We start from the raw sequence: 15,807 nt of genomic DNA, 5'->3' as shown, positions 1-15,807 counted from the left end.
CAGACCAGACACAGAAGTAGCTCGCTGGCAGTTAGCAGTTAGCAACAATGGCTAACTGCGTCACAGTGGCCACATTCATGGAAAATGTCCTTTTTAAAGCATAAAAAAAATGTAATGTTCAAATCCAAGAACTAACAATTAATTATTCTTCTTTACCTGTAACAGTACTGTATATATAGCTGATATATGATGGCGTATCATACAGTTACATAATAATATAATATTGAGGAGAACAGAGCAGTTTAACCACAGATATGTTCTAAAATATTATTAGACTTAAACACAATGGGCGTTCTGTTCTCCAAACTCCAATGAAAGGGCTGCGCTAACGGTTTGACCGTCACATGGGTGCATTAGAACAGCATGCCGACTATAAAAAGCACATAATGCAAACGCCTCCCCTGCAGGGTTTAAGCGGCTGTTCATTGAGGGCCGTGGAAAACTTGCTTCACCGATTTTGAAACAGCTGATGCATCAAATCCTCACTGTGATTGATTTAATGTCAGCTAATCACCAAGAAACAAAAAGAAAACACTTGTGAAATTGTTGTGATCATTAAATAAAGACAGCTGCTACATTTACTGCAAAGGCTTGCGCTACTGTAAATCTCGACAGAATCAGCATTGTATTGCAAGGAGGGGAAATATATATATGTGACAGCTTATTAAAAATGAAGACCAACAGAACGGCCGTGCAGCTCCGAGGAGATGTCAGAGTGAAAAACAAAAAGGCCTCCGTCTGCACGCATAAAATAGGAAAAAATGTGTTGGAGCTTAAATGTAATGATGACTTCGATTTCCAAACATACTTTATGAGTCTGCAGGTGACTTGTTAAGCTCCAGCTGTCGGCCATTTGTCATGACTGTGTTAGCACTGCATGGATTATTGGTTGTAATGCATTATTTGGACTCGCTCAGCTCTCTCGGTGTGCGGTGATGGATCATGCTCATGACTGTGCACAGTGTAACAGGAACACTGCAGCATTTCCAAAACACACCAGATAGCCACCCTCTCTGACATTGGGCATGTTGTGTGTTTTTTTATTTTTTTTTCCCGGCAGCAAGAGAACTTAATGTAATATGATAAGTGCACCGCAGACTCCCCGACACCAAGTCATTCGGTTGATTCTTCTATCAGCTTGAATTCTTTAATGAAAACACCATCTGCTGTCCTTTTTGTGATACCAGTTGCCATGATGATGCACCTGTATCACGTTGCACAGTTTGATGCAGCTTCGTAAATTAAGTATTAGAGAGCTCTAATTATAATGGTCGGTGGATCAAGATCGACTCTTATCTGAATGCCACCTCAAATAAGATGCATGTCGGTCGAAGCCGTGACTATCGTTTACCGCTGCTCGTCGGTGTTGATTCATGATGCAGGCAGAGGTTTGCGCACAGTGAGATTACGAGTGGAGACTGTTAGGACGCCTGATATTTAGACTCAGATGAGATCCTGATGCCCTTGGAGTTTTCAAAACAGCTAAAGCCATGATTTTTATTCTAGCTGAATGCAGCATCGACTGCTTATTATTTGCATTTATTGTACCTCTGTTTGTTTGTATAAAGCAACAGTCTAAAAAAAAGGCATTCGTTGAAGAAAAAAGAAGTAAAGGTCATAATGAACTAATGTAAAGACACTCCATTGAAAGTTAAAGTCCTGCATTCATAATCCCACTAAGTAAAACTACAGAAGTACAGTAGATTAACAGTACTTAAAGTATATTAATACTTAATGATGCATTTATACTGATGCATCGATGTGTATGCAACATTCTATAAACAGTTAGCTAGTATAGTCCAGTATTTTCTGAGAAGTACACACAAAAGTATGTGGACAACCAAACATTGCACATGTTATTAATAGAACATTCTTCTAAACTCAAAAGTTTTTCAACTGAATCTCACAGGTTTCTTCAGGAAGTTTCTAAGGCCATCTAATGACACATAAGCAAGTCCTATTTGTTTAAGAAGTCCATGCAATAGGGCCAAAAGCTTTGGGCAACTTTTAATGAAATTATTTTTATTGAAGTGTGGTGAGATTTGTTCATATAAGAGCCCAGTAGTACACAGAAGCAGTGTGGATGTTCAACATTTACTGTCCAATTAAAACAAGAACTCTACCTTTTACCAATTTGGCAACAACAGTTATTAGATTTCTTCTCTGAGAACAAAGTTTTGTCTTCCAAAAATAATTATACCATAAATTTAAAACGCTAGGGAGACTTCAGAGCCAACAGTGAATTATCAAAGAATACACTGTTCTCCATCTGTTGGTTTTAAGTATCCTAGTTAAGGGGCAACTACATTGGATTCGACCTGGACCTTATTTTCCAATGTTTTTTCGTCAAAGTGATTAATAGGTACAACACTTTTTGAAATTGGGCCAGTATTGAGGTAGTACACTGCAGCCGCTAAACAGGCTCCTCTCTGTCAACGTTCATGTCATTCATTTAAAGTTCTTGTATTTGCCAGTGACAGCCTCAGATTGTTATTGTGTCTGACAACATTATGGAAGGGAACCCACAGATAAATAAAAAGCCTTTCTGACTGGTCTCTTCATGTGTCCTATTTGAAATGGTGTCATGTGACTTGTTGCCACAAGACAACGGTGGAAACGTGAGTGAGAGTTGGAGACTGGAGTGCTGGTGTTTATTGTGTTGGACTACAGAAAGTGTAGCTTAGTGTTATCTAAAAGATTCACAATATCATGCTTGAATATTTAGCTGATTTCCACAATGTTGCTGCAACGCAAGATTTCAGAATGTGACTCCTGTGAGCCAGAAAGCGAAAAGGTAAGAAAAGTGTTTTATATTCTTTAGGTTCCTGCTATAATGTTGTCAGACACTTCTCATAAGAATCTTATCTGAAGAATCAGCCCTGAACGGATGTTCACACATTCACATCGGACTTCCTGATTTAGGCCTATATGAAAACATATTAACATCTATAGCTTTTGTGCATGTTTGAAGAGTTTGATTTTAACATGGTGTTTCTTAAGAGCTCAGACTGACTTGTGTGAATCACCATGAACCTCTTGTAGTTCTGAGTATCTTTTTTACTTGACGTATAATCAACTGGGGTAGAGTAGATGTGATAGTATGCTGATCAGAGGGTGGTCCTGCTAGCACAGCCCTGTCTACACTATCAATCATATAGTGAAAGTTTACATTTTTCATTTTAACGATTATAGACGTTTTCAGTTTCAAAGCATCACAAATTTCAGTGTGGAGAGTTCTGAAAACGTTTTCAGATGGAATGTTTCAAGTGTGGGAAACCCTGTTTATGCATTACATTATTCTGTGCTTCTCCTTTGACTAAACTGGCCAAAGTAGAACATTTGCAAGAAATGGGCTCACCGAGAATCAGTTTGAAGATGAGCGAGCATGAACGTGGTGAGTGTGCAACCTTTGATCCAGTCTTTCGTAGGCCTTCTCTCTCTGTGTGTCAGTGTCTGGTTTACAGGATGCTCTCTGCTGAAAGCTAAACAATACGTTAGTCAGTTTAAAAGTGGGGGATGTCGGTACAAATGTGTTTTTTATTACCTTAATGTCAGACTCAAAGAATGTGGAGTTCTTTCATGCTTCCAGCTTTAAAAGGTTTTTATCGGTATGTTTATACACTTTTGCGGTCAAGAATATCGGCAGACCTCAAGTTGAACGCGAAAACGAGTGATTCACATTATCTGTAGTTTTAAGATAAGATAAATAATCCTTTATTAGTCCCACAGCGGGGAAATTTACAGGATTACAGCAGCAGAGAGTATAGTGCAAACAAGAGACATGGTAAAAAAACAAGATCAAAACAAGTATTATAAATAAATAATAAAACAGTAAAGAATATTAAGTAAGTAAAAAAAGTAAAAACATCCACAATAACTAGAATATTATATATACAGACAGAATAATTATTGTATTGATAGTTTTACTTGTTTTCACAAAAAAACAATTAAATTGTTAATACTTTGCTAGACACAGCTAGTCCCATTGAACTATAGGTAGCAATAATCAGTTAATCTGTCCTTTGAATGCTAGCAGTGAGGAAAATCCATTCATTAGGAGCCTATTTCCTGTTTCCTTCTTTACCCCAGGTGTTTGAGTACACACGTGTGAGTTATATCACCATGCTTTTTCTTTCAAAATAGAAGCTACTTTGTGTCTGAATTGTTGCATCATCATGTGTCATAACTCCACTGGAAGGTGTGTGTAGTTGTGTCACAGCTTTCCAAATCAAAACTTTTTGAGTTAAGGCCAAAGCTGTCAGAATCTGTATGCCATGTGCATTTTACAAACCCACACAATCTCATAGCTTTAAAAAGTGTCATTCAGTATCAGTCAGTATCGTAACATCAGTGTCTTTTATATATTTATATCTGTAATATTCAGACCACACCGCATAGCATCTATCGTATTTGCATTATGCTTTCTAAGGGGTGTCAGGATTAGGCACGTAGAAACAATTGAGGAGGGAGTGCTGGTGAGTTTACATTTCTTCGTCATAATGTCATGTTTTGTTTGCTACAGCAGCATACAGTACATAGTGTTCTGGCACCGCTTGTCATGCAGGATGTGGTAGTTGTTGTGGTGGAGTAGTGAAATGTCCCACTGTGTAGAAGGAAGTACACACTCACAGCCTTAGAGTGCAGCTCCGTCTCCAAACAGAGGCATTAAAACGCCCACAAGACGACGCAAACCTATGAGTGAACCCGACTTCCAGGTACAAGAGTCTGTTGAGTATTTGCAGTTGTGAAATCTGTGAAAAAAAGAGGGTGAATAAGGGTTTTTACTCTCTGAACACAGAACAAAAAACATTTGATTTAGCTCCAGTTGTGGCTAAAAATCTGCGTGAGACTGTCAGCCTTAACTGGAAAGTTGCTGCAAATACAATCTGAAACTTGGAGGCTTTGGCGACCTCTTGAGTCTCTTAAGTGGGAGTATTTTTTACATCATCACTGTCAAGGACAGTCCATGTCAGACTGAGTCACTATCGTCTTGAGACAACACTATTAAAATGACTCACTTAGTATTTTTGGCTTTTGCCTTTTCTTTGTCCCCACTGGCTCCCGTTTCACTCAGACTATCATGCAAATTAGATAAAGCGAGAAACAATCAGCTGTTGACTGTACTTTGAATTTATCACAAAAAATTGACATCTGAACTAATCATTTTGTCTATTTAACCTTAAAAAAAACTCATAATTCAAAAGGAGTCATATTTTCATATCAGTTGATGAAGCTATCATTTATACTCCTACACATATAGCAGTATTGAATTAGGCAGGTACTTTTTGGGGCTCATGCACACTGTGGATGGAGCTGTTTAAAGCAACATGCACAGCTGACGATGCTTTATACTTCAGCTGTGTTGATGGGTAAAGAAAGGCAGCAGTATTTGGGTGTGATGTTTATGCAATGCCAGCTTGAAGGCTGCTGCATGTTAGCTTTTTTGCACATATATGCACACACTCACCGCACCGTTACACACCATGACACATAACTTTCACAGTCCCAGAGTAAACCGCAGGCTGCAGTATAAATTGCTCAGCACTTTTTCATTAAGAAAAAAAATATGACGGTTCTTTCAGGACTCCATTCGCGCTCCCAGCTGTTCCAGGAAAGTCAAGGCTAAAAAAATCCATATGTGCACATACAGAACAAGCAGACAAAATGTGAGACACGCCATAGCTCCACGCCTGGAGCAGTGTTCCTGTGTTGTCAAAGACGGGGAGGAAACCCCTTTAGGGTGTCTATAAGTTTGACAGATTCTGTTTGTGTGTACTGGAAAAGAGCAGAAATTATAGTTTTTTTCTGTATGGTAACCTCTGTCCTCAGTATAATCGAAACAAATGTTGGATATTGTTGCCATACATACCTGTGCAAATTAGTATCAACCTGAATTTTTACAACTTTAGATTCAAGCCCTCTTTTTGCATCTAGAGAACATCCCAGCGAAGAAAGCACATAATCAAACAATGTAGTTATCTAGCAGTCCATCCAAAGCCACTCAGAGTTCAACCTAGTTTCTCTGTCATTTTAAGTATGGAAAAAATCAGACGGAGCAAGCAGTAAAAGTGGAGAAGGCCAAAGCTCGATGCAGAGGGAGAGGGTGGACTGGAGTGACCCCGCTCACTGACACTGCAGCTAATTTACGCCTGCGGTGGAAGCCCATTATTGTCACTTTTGTTTATTTGGGACACTAATGTGCAGAAATGGCAATTAGAGAGCCACAAAAAGCACTCAGCTGCATGATTTGTCGCCCTCTTCCAAAATAAATTGCCATCTGTGGACCTCCTATCTGATGGATTTGTCCTGCTGTGCCTTCCTGTTACCACATATAGAAGGTGTGACTGTTGGAAGTTTTACCTCGAACTTGGTTTCCTCTGATGTGTTAGTTTTTTTTAGCTACGTTTAGATTAACATATTTTAGCCCCGGTAATGTCGGTCTACAGATGCGAAAAGACACCAGCTTATGCTAATAAAGTGTGAGAAGGTATATCGGGCACTGACGTTTCAGGAAGTAAAAGTCATGTTTATCTCCATCATTATGTGTTTGTTTGTCGGTTGATTTGCAGTCGAAGTGCTTCCCAGGCCTGGGTGGGCGTGAAACTCTGTTGGCTCAATCATCAGTGTTCTTTTAACAAAGGTTAAAGCCTTTAAGGCCGTTTAAACACAAGGAGAGAAGCCGACTATTACTCCCAAGCAGCATCTTCTGAAGCCACATTTACCTATCTTAAATATCAGTTGTGTACGCCACCAAGAGCAGCCAATGATTAGACTACACAAATTCAGCTTCTTTTCCAAAGCAATGACAACTGGGGCTGAAGGAGATGAAGTATCTAAAGCCACCTGATGCAGCCACGTATCCTAGAATTTTTTATAAATACTTGCAATTTCCATTTGCGTTTTATTAAATGTTACTATAAGCTTTAACCTAAACCAAGTGCTTTAGTTGCCCAAACTACAGTCACACCTTAACCATATAGTTTATTTGCCATTTCCATGATTAAGTGGAAATTGTGTTGAGATAGCTGTATTCATGGTCATGAATTTGAGCATGAACTTAATCATAACCATACTGTAATTGCCATTACCAAGTTCTGTAAAACTTTTTATTGGGTTTTGCAGAATCGTCCAATATAAATACTTGTCTGGTGAAAAGATTTAACTGAAATAAATCAATCATGGTTTCTCAGAAATTGGGTTGAAATAATTGAAACTGGTGGACATAACTTGAAACTATATTATCTTTAAATTATTTTGACAAATGATAAAAGAAAACCTTACAAACATATAAAGGACTTTCACCCAGGAGACCCCTGTTTGTGTCCGGCGTGAATCAAAAAGTCAATTTTGATTCACACCGGAATACAAAACTTATTTCAAATCGTTGCTTATATTTTAATTCACAAACTTAACTACATTTTTCTAACCATGTCCCTCGAAACGTAATTCAGAATGCAGTTTAGTTTTTATGGGAATATATTTTTTAAGGAGACAGGGAATTATAGTATTAAAAATACTCTGACTCACTCCCATGAAGCATTCATTAAAAACAGGGGAGCCAGCTATCAGGAGACGCTCGTTTCCCCTCAACATCTGGGCCAACTGTTGTCCTCCAGGCTACTCGTTTAGTCAATAGACTGAAACACTGTCTATGATATAGATATGAGGTTATTGACAAAAATGATCCCCTGAGGAGTTCCACTTTGCTCTCTGTCTGCTGTGTCTCGTTATCTCAACGTCCTACTATGACCTACGATCATTTGTCTCTTCTCTCCACATAAGTGCACTTCAGCCAATTCATTGTCTGTTTTTTCCTTCAGTCCATCTTTATATTTGTTCCAGCCAGAAAATGTTTGGGCATCCATCTGTCTGTCTGTGTCCTCATCAGAGCTTTAGAAACCTGTTGAATGGATGAACCAGCTTTCGGGCCTCCCCCAGCTGTTGTCTGCATATTAAACGCTCTCTAGGGTGAAAAGCAGCAAACCGAATCATAGTTTCCTGTAATGCTTTTCAAGCCAGCTGTTCTTCCACTGCAGAGGAATTATGAAAGCTGTAAATTCTGAGCTTGATTTTGAAAAACAGAGGTTGAGTTATACAATGGAAGTCAATGGTTGGCTATTTAAACAGTTGATTTATCATCGGATTTAATTAGTTTTATTTTATTATCTTTACATTTAAAGGATGTAAAGAGGTCAGCTGAGGACATACTATGAGGTTATTTCATTAAGTTTTTATTTTTTGATTGACACAGAGGAACAAAGCATTTTAAGTTTGTTATAATTTGTATTTATTGTCTATAAAAGTTTGTGCTTGCAGACCCTCTAACTATAATAGTTAAAGACTCAGGGGTTCAAATGCTGTTCAACCTAAAACATTTTAAAATGTTGCCGTGAGAAACATTATTAGACAGCTTTCATTTTTTCTTTTTTTTGGTTATGAAATGGTTCTTGTGTAACTACCTTTTTGTAACTAGATTCAACATGATGAAAAATGCTGACAGTCTGGGTTATATGCTGCAGCATTCAAGGGAAAGCCTTGGAGCTATTCAAAAGAGACTTTTTCTCAAATGATGTTACTTGAAGTGTAAGCCTTTTGCAACTGAACAAGACGTTTTTAGAAAAGGAATAGAATTTTAAAGGAAAAGATTGTATTATCTTTGTTTGATTATTGCTGAGTCATCTTCTTCTGGTGCATCCAGTACAGATATACTGAGACTAAACCCATTTTACCCGTCCGTCAATCACTTTTTCTTATTTGTTAGTGTGGTGTGTTTTGAAAGGTAGTTTGGGGATCTCACAGAGGTCTGCTTTCTGTTTGGAATGACAAGAAGGTGGCACTCTAAAGTCTATTACCTTTTTTAGTCTGGATGCTCCACCGTCATATGATATGCTACGTTCTCCCAATGTGAAATGGCAGATAATATTTGCCCAACGGTTGGCTTAATTTGTCACTAGGCTGTTAAGTTGCTAAAAATTGTCTACTCTGTTTAACGATTGTCCCACCAGATGTCCCAGGACCCACCGCCTGGGACTCCAGAACAGCTAGTAAATGGAGTATTGTGAAAGTATTATTCTTGCCCTCCTCTTCCTCTACTTGTTCTAATAGAGGAGACAAATCCTGTTGAGGTTTAGGAAGTCAATCTAGAAACAAAACTGTGTTTTTTCTTAAACTGTTGAGCTTACTCCTTCAGGACAGAAAGATTTAAATCAATCTTAGTAATGTTCACTAGTCATACTCAGTAAGAATGTGTTTCCCATCAAGTCATTTTTTTCTGATGTACTTCATTTATACAGCTCCACCAATGTGTGTGTGTGTGTGTGTGTGTGTGTGTGTGTGTGTGTGTGTGTGTGTGTGTGTGTGTGTGTGTGTGTGTGTGTGTGTGTGAGCATGTGTGTGTATTCCTGATGAACTACAGCAGATCGTGTGTCTCTGCAAGACGCTCTGCTTTGCCTCAAATCAGCTGCCTGATTAAAGAATGTAACACATGCTGCTATAACATTTGGCTCCTTTATTATCACTCAGAGTGTGCGATAGAGAAAAAGAAAAACAATCAAACCTTGGGAATAAAAAGTCTGCAATCAACCCCTCAGATTTATCATTTCTAAAAATTGTTGTGAGGTTATGTAAACTTTGTTTTTTTCCATGTATGACCACTAGATGTCATCCATAACCAACCATAACATCTGAACCGTCTGTGTGCAAGACTCCCTTTGATAAAGTAACAACACAGAAATAACGGCATCCTTGAATGTCCTTTGTGATGCAGAAAAAGAGGCATCAAACACCTCCTTTGACCTGTTTCATCAAGCTGAAGAGGCTGATTACATTCAATTAGCGGCACTTTTTTTCCTGTTCACCCAACCACACACACACACACACAACTTTAGTTTGTTTATTAAAATGGCACAGCGGGTTGGACATGCTGTGAGAACAAAATACATAATTTCAAGTTTAGTTTGAAGTGTCGTCAGCTATTATATAAGTAATGAACCGAGTGATTGATGTTTTTTCTTGGCTCTGTGTTCAGCTAGGTAGGTACCCAGATGTCTGAGGAGGCTCTGAGGATGACGTCTTGGCCTTGAACCCCACCAGTATGTCAGGTAAGATGTCTGACCTGATTAACCCAACACACACACACTCGCAGCCTCGCTCCCCCAGGGTTTATTCCAAATAAGATTTATGGTGTACTTTAAAGTTGCTAGGAGGTGATATTAAAAAAATATTAAAAAAATTTTTTATTTTTTTTTATACTTAAGCCCAAGAATTCAAATGAATTAAATCTGAAAAGAAAATAGTTAAATGCTAAATTAAAGTAGACCCTCTACACATCATCAGTGGCATAATCACTTTACCTGGGTGTGAGTCATTGGCTTTCCAAGATCTATAATGATTTTTTAAACCAAACTTGAAAGACTTTTAAAAGTGCTCGGAATCAATTAAGTTTAAATATATATAATTCAATGACAACTGAGAAAACACAACCTGCTGACAAATATCCCAAAAAATCTGACCTTTTTTGTCAGTGACCCTTCTATTCACAACCAATTAGCTGGCGTCCCTGCCGTAACATTAAAGCAATCAATTTTCTGACATAATTCCAGCTGTACATGGCGCACAGCTTGTACCACTGATCGTGTGAAGAGGGCGTCAGACAAATACCATTTGCGTTCTAATTTTACTGGCTAGTGATGAGCTGTCCTCACCAGCAGAAGAACCTGCTTCCTGTAAGATGCAGTGAACGGTGTCCTCTGCCAGCAAGAAACCTTTGTTGTGTGAGGGAAGATTAAAAACATCGTGAACATCAGTTTAAATCAAATATCTCTTTTTTAAAATACAGTGTTTTTGCCAAAATTGATGTCTCAGAGTTATAGTTTAACACAAAGTTTCACTTGATAGATATAAAGTGCTTTTTTATTTCATGACTTAATGATTTGAGAGTTAAAATGTTGTCAGTTTTAACTTAACAATCCACTCGGCACTACTTTTCCTCCTTAACCATTTATTACAATTCATCCATTGCCCACTAGGAAAGTAGACTCCACTTGCACACGCAGAAAGCAGTTCAAAGGACACGTTAAACCCCCTTAATCGCAATGTAAGAGATGTACCTGTTGCTGTCCTCCGACACACAGTCCCGTGCATTAGTCTACCTAACAACATATGTAGTGTACAGGGCGAATTGGCTCATGATGTGTGGATTTAGCTGGTCCCGCTGACCTCGCTTATCCGTCACATATGCTATCGACCTCGGCATAGAGAGCACACACATGAGCTTAGGTGTATCGCAAGAGGAGCTGAACCGGGGAACCCTCAATCACTGTAACACCAGACGAGCAACAACATACTGTGACAAAGTGATGTTTCTGCTGCATAATTCACTATAACCTGCTGTTTCATTACCATTTGATTGTTGAGTCCTTTTGAATTGATTTTAAAAGAAGAGGCGTGTCAGTCTGCCTCTCTCACCTGTTTCACTCAGCAAGTAGCTTTTTTTTTTTAAAAGTGCCTCTCCCATCTATTTTAGAGCCAGCAGAAAATTGCTCCCCCGGCTGGAAAGATGAGGCCATTCAAAATGGTAATATTTATCCTCCCTCTCAGCACTGCTTTTCCTACTCTCTGTCAGTCTGGTTGAGCTTAGGAGCACTCGAAACTGTGCTCCAGCTTTTCACTAAAAACTTGAGAAACTGTTTCCGATCTTTTTTAACCTCTTGCAGATTTTCCTTTTTTTTGTGCTATTTCTAAGTTCATACTCATATTTTGGGGTTTCTCCTAAAATATGTTCACATGCTTTAATGTTCAAAATGTTGAATTTTCTCATACTGTCTGTCTGAATATACCTGTATTAACCCTCTGTATGAAACGCTCAGTTGTAGAGCATTTCAACGGAAATTGCTTGCTAGACAACAGTTAGGTCAATGTTTACTTCCTGTCAGCTGATGTCAATCACATATGCACACTGCACCAATGAACATACCTTTGACAACTGATAAACAATTGGTCAGATTTAGAATATTTACATTTAAAACTGTGAAATTGTCTGTATATTAAATAGAATAAGAAATCATCACGGCTCGTTTAAAGGCACAGTTTTTGAATATTTTCTTTTTATATTATCTACCAAGACCAGCTTTTATAATAAAAACCAAGCCGTGTCATCTTTAAGCTTAAACTCAAAACTCTAGAGGCATCTTTCTGAGCTAAAAAATAGATAAACTGGTTGAAAAGCATCACAGAATAGCCTGAAGTCCCTTCACTTTAATGGTAGACTTTACTATCTAACTCTTTTCCTTTGCCACATAATCACTAATGGGTCCGTACGGACGCAGTGGAAACTTTCCACTTCCCCTCCTTCTATCTCTGCTCTCCTCTTTCTGAACCGCACTATCACTAAGGGTTTTATACTCTGCACTGATTGCTGGTGCATTCAAGGACACTTCAGTCAGCGTTGTTACGGCTTCATATGGCCTTTTTATAGAGGTCTGGGCTGCTGTGAATGAGCTATAGATTTATTTCTGGTCCTCTGTGGCGGCTGTTGACACAAAAAGATGACTTTTAAAACGGTCTCAATACAGTTTAAATTGCCTCAATTAAAATTTCAGTGCTCGCATTTGTTGAGTTTAGAGGGTCGCTGAAGTCATTTATATTAGGGCAGGACTGTTGGGTGCACGAGGACATTTTACGGATTGCATTTTTTGATGGTGCTTTCCACACTGTGTCCTCTATCATGTCTTCTCCTTTAGCTCCTTGCAATAGATTAAAAGGACAAACTGGGACTTTGAGGTAATCGCACTGTTAATCAGTGTCGATGGTACAGAGAGCCTCTGGTCTTTAACTATATTACTAGAGTGCTTTTTTCTCTGCACCTCCTGTGGAATACCTGTTAATGTAATCTATAATGTATTCATATAGCTGTTCCTGCTAACTACCTAGTGCTTTTCTCTTAAACAAACTAGAAACAGAGAGCGCCATTCACATATTTTGCTAGAAAAAAAGCTACCCGACAGAGCCAGAGATACTAAGAAAAAGGCTGAGCACAAGAGTGCACCAGCAGCTCAGTGGGCAGCCGTGGAGGTGGAGGTGGAGATGGTGTCAATTTGGCTGACGTCCCTCGAATACTGAGGTTTTTTGATACAAACACCAAATGCATTTGCATCAGACTGCACAAAATCAGGTGCAAACGCTTTGGTAAATCTGTGTTTAGCACATTGATTTTATTAGATCACTACATGATCGATTTGATGGATGATTAAAGTTGTCCCTATAAATAACACACGCTCAGTGTGATCACAGATGAGCTCCGGAGGGATTGTCCACTTACAACAGTTAGCACTAACAGTATCTGCTTTAGTTAACATAGCTGGGCTTAACGTACCTTAAAAAAGAAAAATCCATCCTATTTGCAGTGTGTGTGTGTGTGTGTGTGTGTGTGTGTGTGTGTGTGTGTGTGTGTGTGTGTGTGTGTGTGTGTGTGTGTGTGTCGGATATCAGCATTTCATAACTGAATTAAGGACCTATTGTTGTAGTGTTGATTGTGTCTTCATGGGAATGGACTGTATAAATGCAGTTTTTCTTGCTGCTGATCAGCGTCTATGGAGCAGCTGGCATTTATCTCTAGATGACATCATCTTCACAGTCTGTCTCGCAGCTGTCACAAATTCACAAATTCAGACTGAGCTGTGTAATCCAACATAATTACGTTTGGTGCTGTCCTTTGTCCTGAATTTAGAGTCAAGTCATTTGTATTCGTCTAAGGTGCTTTAGAATTTCTACATCTTAGGACACCCTTTTGTCCTTAGACACACGGCAGTGTTCAAACAGAAATAGTGCTTTTGTCAGCTTTGTTTTTTGTTTTTTTATGGACTCAAATCATCTCATTGCGTCACACTGAAGTGCAAATAGTAACAATCCTAATTTGCACATAAAATTACATATTTAAAGTTATGATGAATATACATTAATATATAAATTTGATAATGTAAGTATTGTCGCATATAGGGAAATATTTATTAATAAGTCAAGATGGACCTCAAAGAAAATTAAGTTATGATATTACATGATACACCTAAAAAGAGACAAACCATGAGGCCATCATAAGAGCATCATGTAAGTAGTACGCAAATGTATTTCTTAAACAAACTAGGATAGCCTTTAAAATTAAGTAGATAAGGAGGCCATCGTGTACTTAATTGAAAAACTATATTCATAGGTTTAGAGCCGTCATTTAAAAAAACTAGAGGGCAGGCCAAAAGAACAGGCATTAAACCTGACCCTGTGGATTCTTTGGACTGAGACGAATGAGAAACAAGGTTATAAAGTGACATATACAGTATCAAATGTTTTAATTGGAAGATATAGTTTCACTCTTTTAAGAGCAAAGATCCAGTCGGTGTCTTCATTAACAAATGTAACCCTCCATTCACCCATAAATCTAAGAGATCCAGCTGTCCCACTGTTCTTTTCTCAGCTTTATCTCCAAACAGAATGTCTTTTTGCAATTCTGCTAAACCTTGAATTACTTTAAAATCAATGTCAATGTTCTTTTTACATCCTCACTTTGTACGCCTATGCAGGGTATTATTGTGGAAAAAGCATATTGGTTAGAGACTGGCAACTAAAACACTCGGTTGAGGTTCGGCAAAGATAGTGATTCTGGCTGATAATAAAGGCGAGCGTTGTTTGCAGGACATTAAAGTGAGACGTGTAAACACGCCCATGCACCATCTTTACACCTCCCTACCTAAAGGATTCACAACTTCCTGAAGTGGCACTGAACAATGTGGATCATAAGGTGTGGAATCCAATACGGAAGTAATTATTTGGGATACTGGGCTGCTTTTCTATGAACTTGATCTTGACCAGATAAGACCCCTTGACCCCCCCCCAAGATGAGTATGTGCAGGCTTTGAAGTACTTGGGAATGCATTGACTCCCCATGTGTGCCATTACATAATATGCACAGTTTGAATTGTCCAGCTTTTTTAGTACTCACGTAGTTGACAGAATCAAACGAATGGCAAATTTCCTGCTGGGGTCCTGTGAACAAAGTGATTCATGGAAATGAGCGAGATCGGATTATTTTGCGCTCACTAGATGTGTACACTTTCTACCAACATAAAGCGCAAACTATACTTTGGGATATTTTTGTAAGAGAAGCATCTAAATTGAATGTAGTAAAAAAAATAAAGAAAAGAAGGAGCAGTATCTAAAATAGATGCTTGCACTTCATTCCAAAGTGCCGGATAATCCCTCTATGACTTTGACCTTCGGCGATGGGAGCCTTCTGTTGTTCCCTTGAGCTTACCCCAAACTTTAAGGGGAAAGGTTCAACAAATTATGTGTCCTCTTCAGGTAACACCGAGTAGCTGGGGACATCTGGCAAAGCACATCATGTCAATTGAGGGCCCTGGGTAAAAAGAGATTCTCCACATCCATTAATTGTTCAGGACCTGCTTTGAACTCTCTTGGCATATAATAATCAATCAGGGAGGGAATATAACTGTGCAAAAGCCGGCTCAAGGGTCATTGTGTTGAGGTGCCACCAGGAGAGGAAACTATCTCCCCGTTTGCAAGACAAGAGAAAGATGTTTGTAGAGTAGAAGTGTATTGTTATCTAAAAAAGACAGGCCTGTTGTTTAACGCGACTGTTTGTCAGGAATACCTGGAGTCAGCTGCTGGAGACAAGCCGTTATGATTTATACTTACTCAGCATAACTTCACAGAGGAAGTGTGGAATATTCTTGCAGTCATCCTATTCCAACAAATGTTTATTACAGCAAGGTTAAAGCGAAAAAGGTACAACTGATAACA

The 15,807-nt window shown here is 38.7% G+C and overlaps 1 protein-coding gene across 3 annotated transcripts in view; it reads left to right on the top strand.

The window, feature by feature from the left end:
• Positions 1-15,807, top strand: part of thrb (thyroid hormone receptor beta) — an 84,511-nt gene that overhangs the window by 51,623 nt on the left and 17,081 nt on the right. For 2 of the 3 annotated variants that reach the window (XM_054606019.1, XM_054606021.1), the window contains exons 3-4: positions 10,028-10,100; positions 11,525-11,575. In XM_054606019.1, coding sequence (XP_054461994.1) covers positions 10,094-10,100; positions 11,525-11,575 — 58 coding nt within the window. In that variant the 5' untranslated portion in view covers positions 10,028-10,093. The remainder of the gene's footprint in view (positions 1-10,027; positions 10,101-11,524; positions 11,576-15,807) is intronic. The other variant, XM_054606022.1, reaches the window with a different exon arrangement.

This window comes from Anoplopoma fimbria, chromosome 10, assembly GCF_027596085.1.
Source record: "Anoplopoma fimbria isolate UVic2021 breed Golden Eagle Sablefish chromosome 10, Afim_UVic_2022, whole genome shotgun sequence".
Taxonomy (NCBI): Eukaryota; Metazoa; Chordata; class Actinopteri; order Perciformes; family Anoplopomatidae; genus Anoplopoma; species Anoplopoma fimbria.
This window is presented reverse-complemented; position numbering and strand designations above follow the sequence as displayed.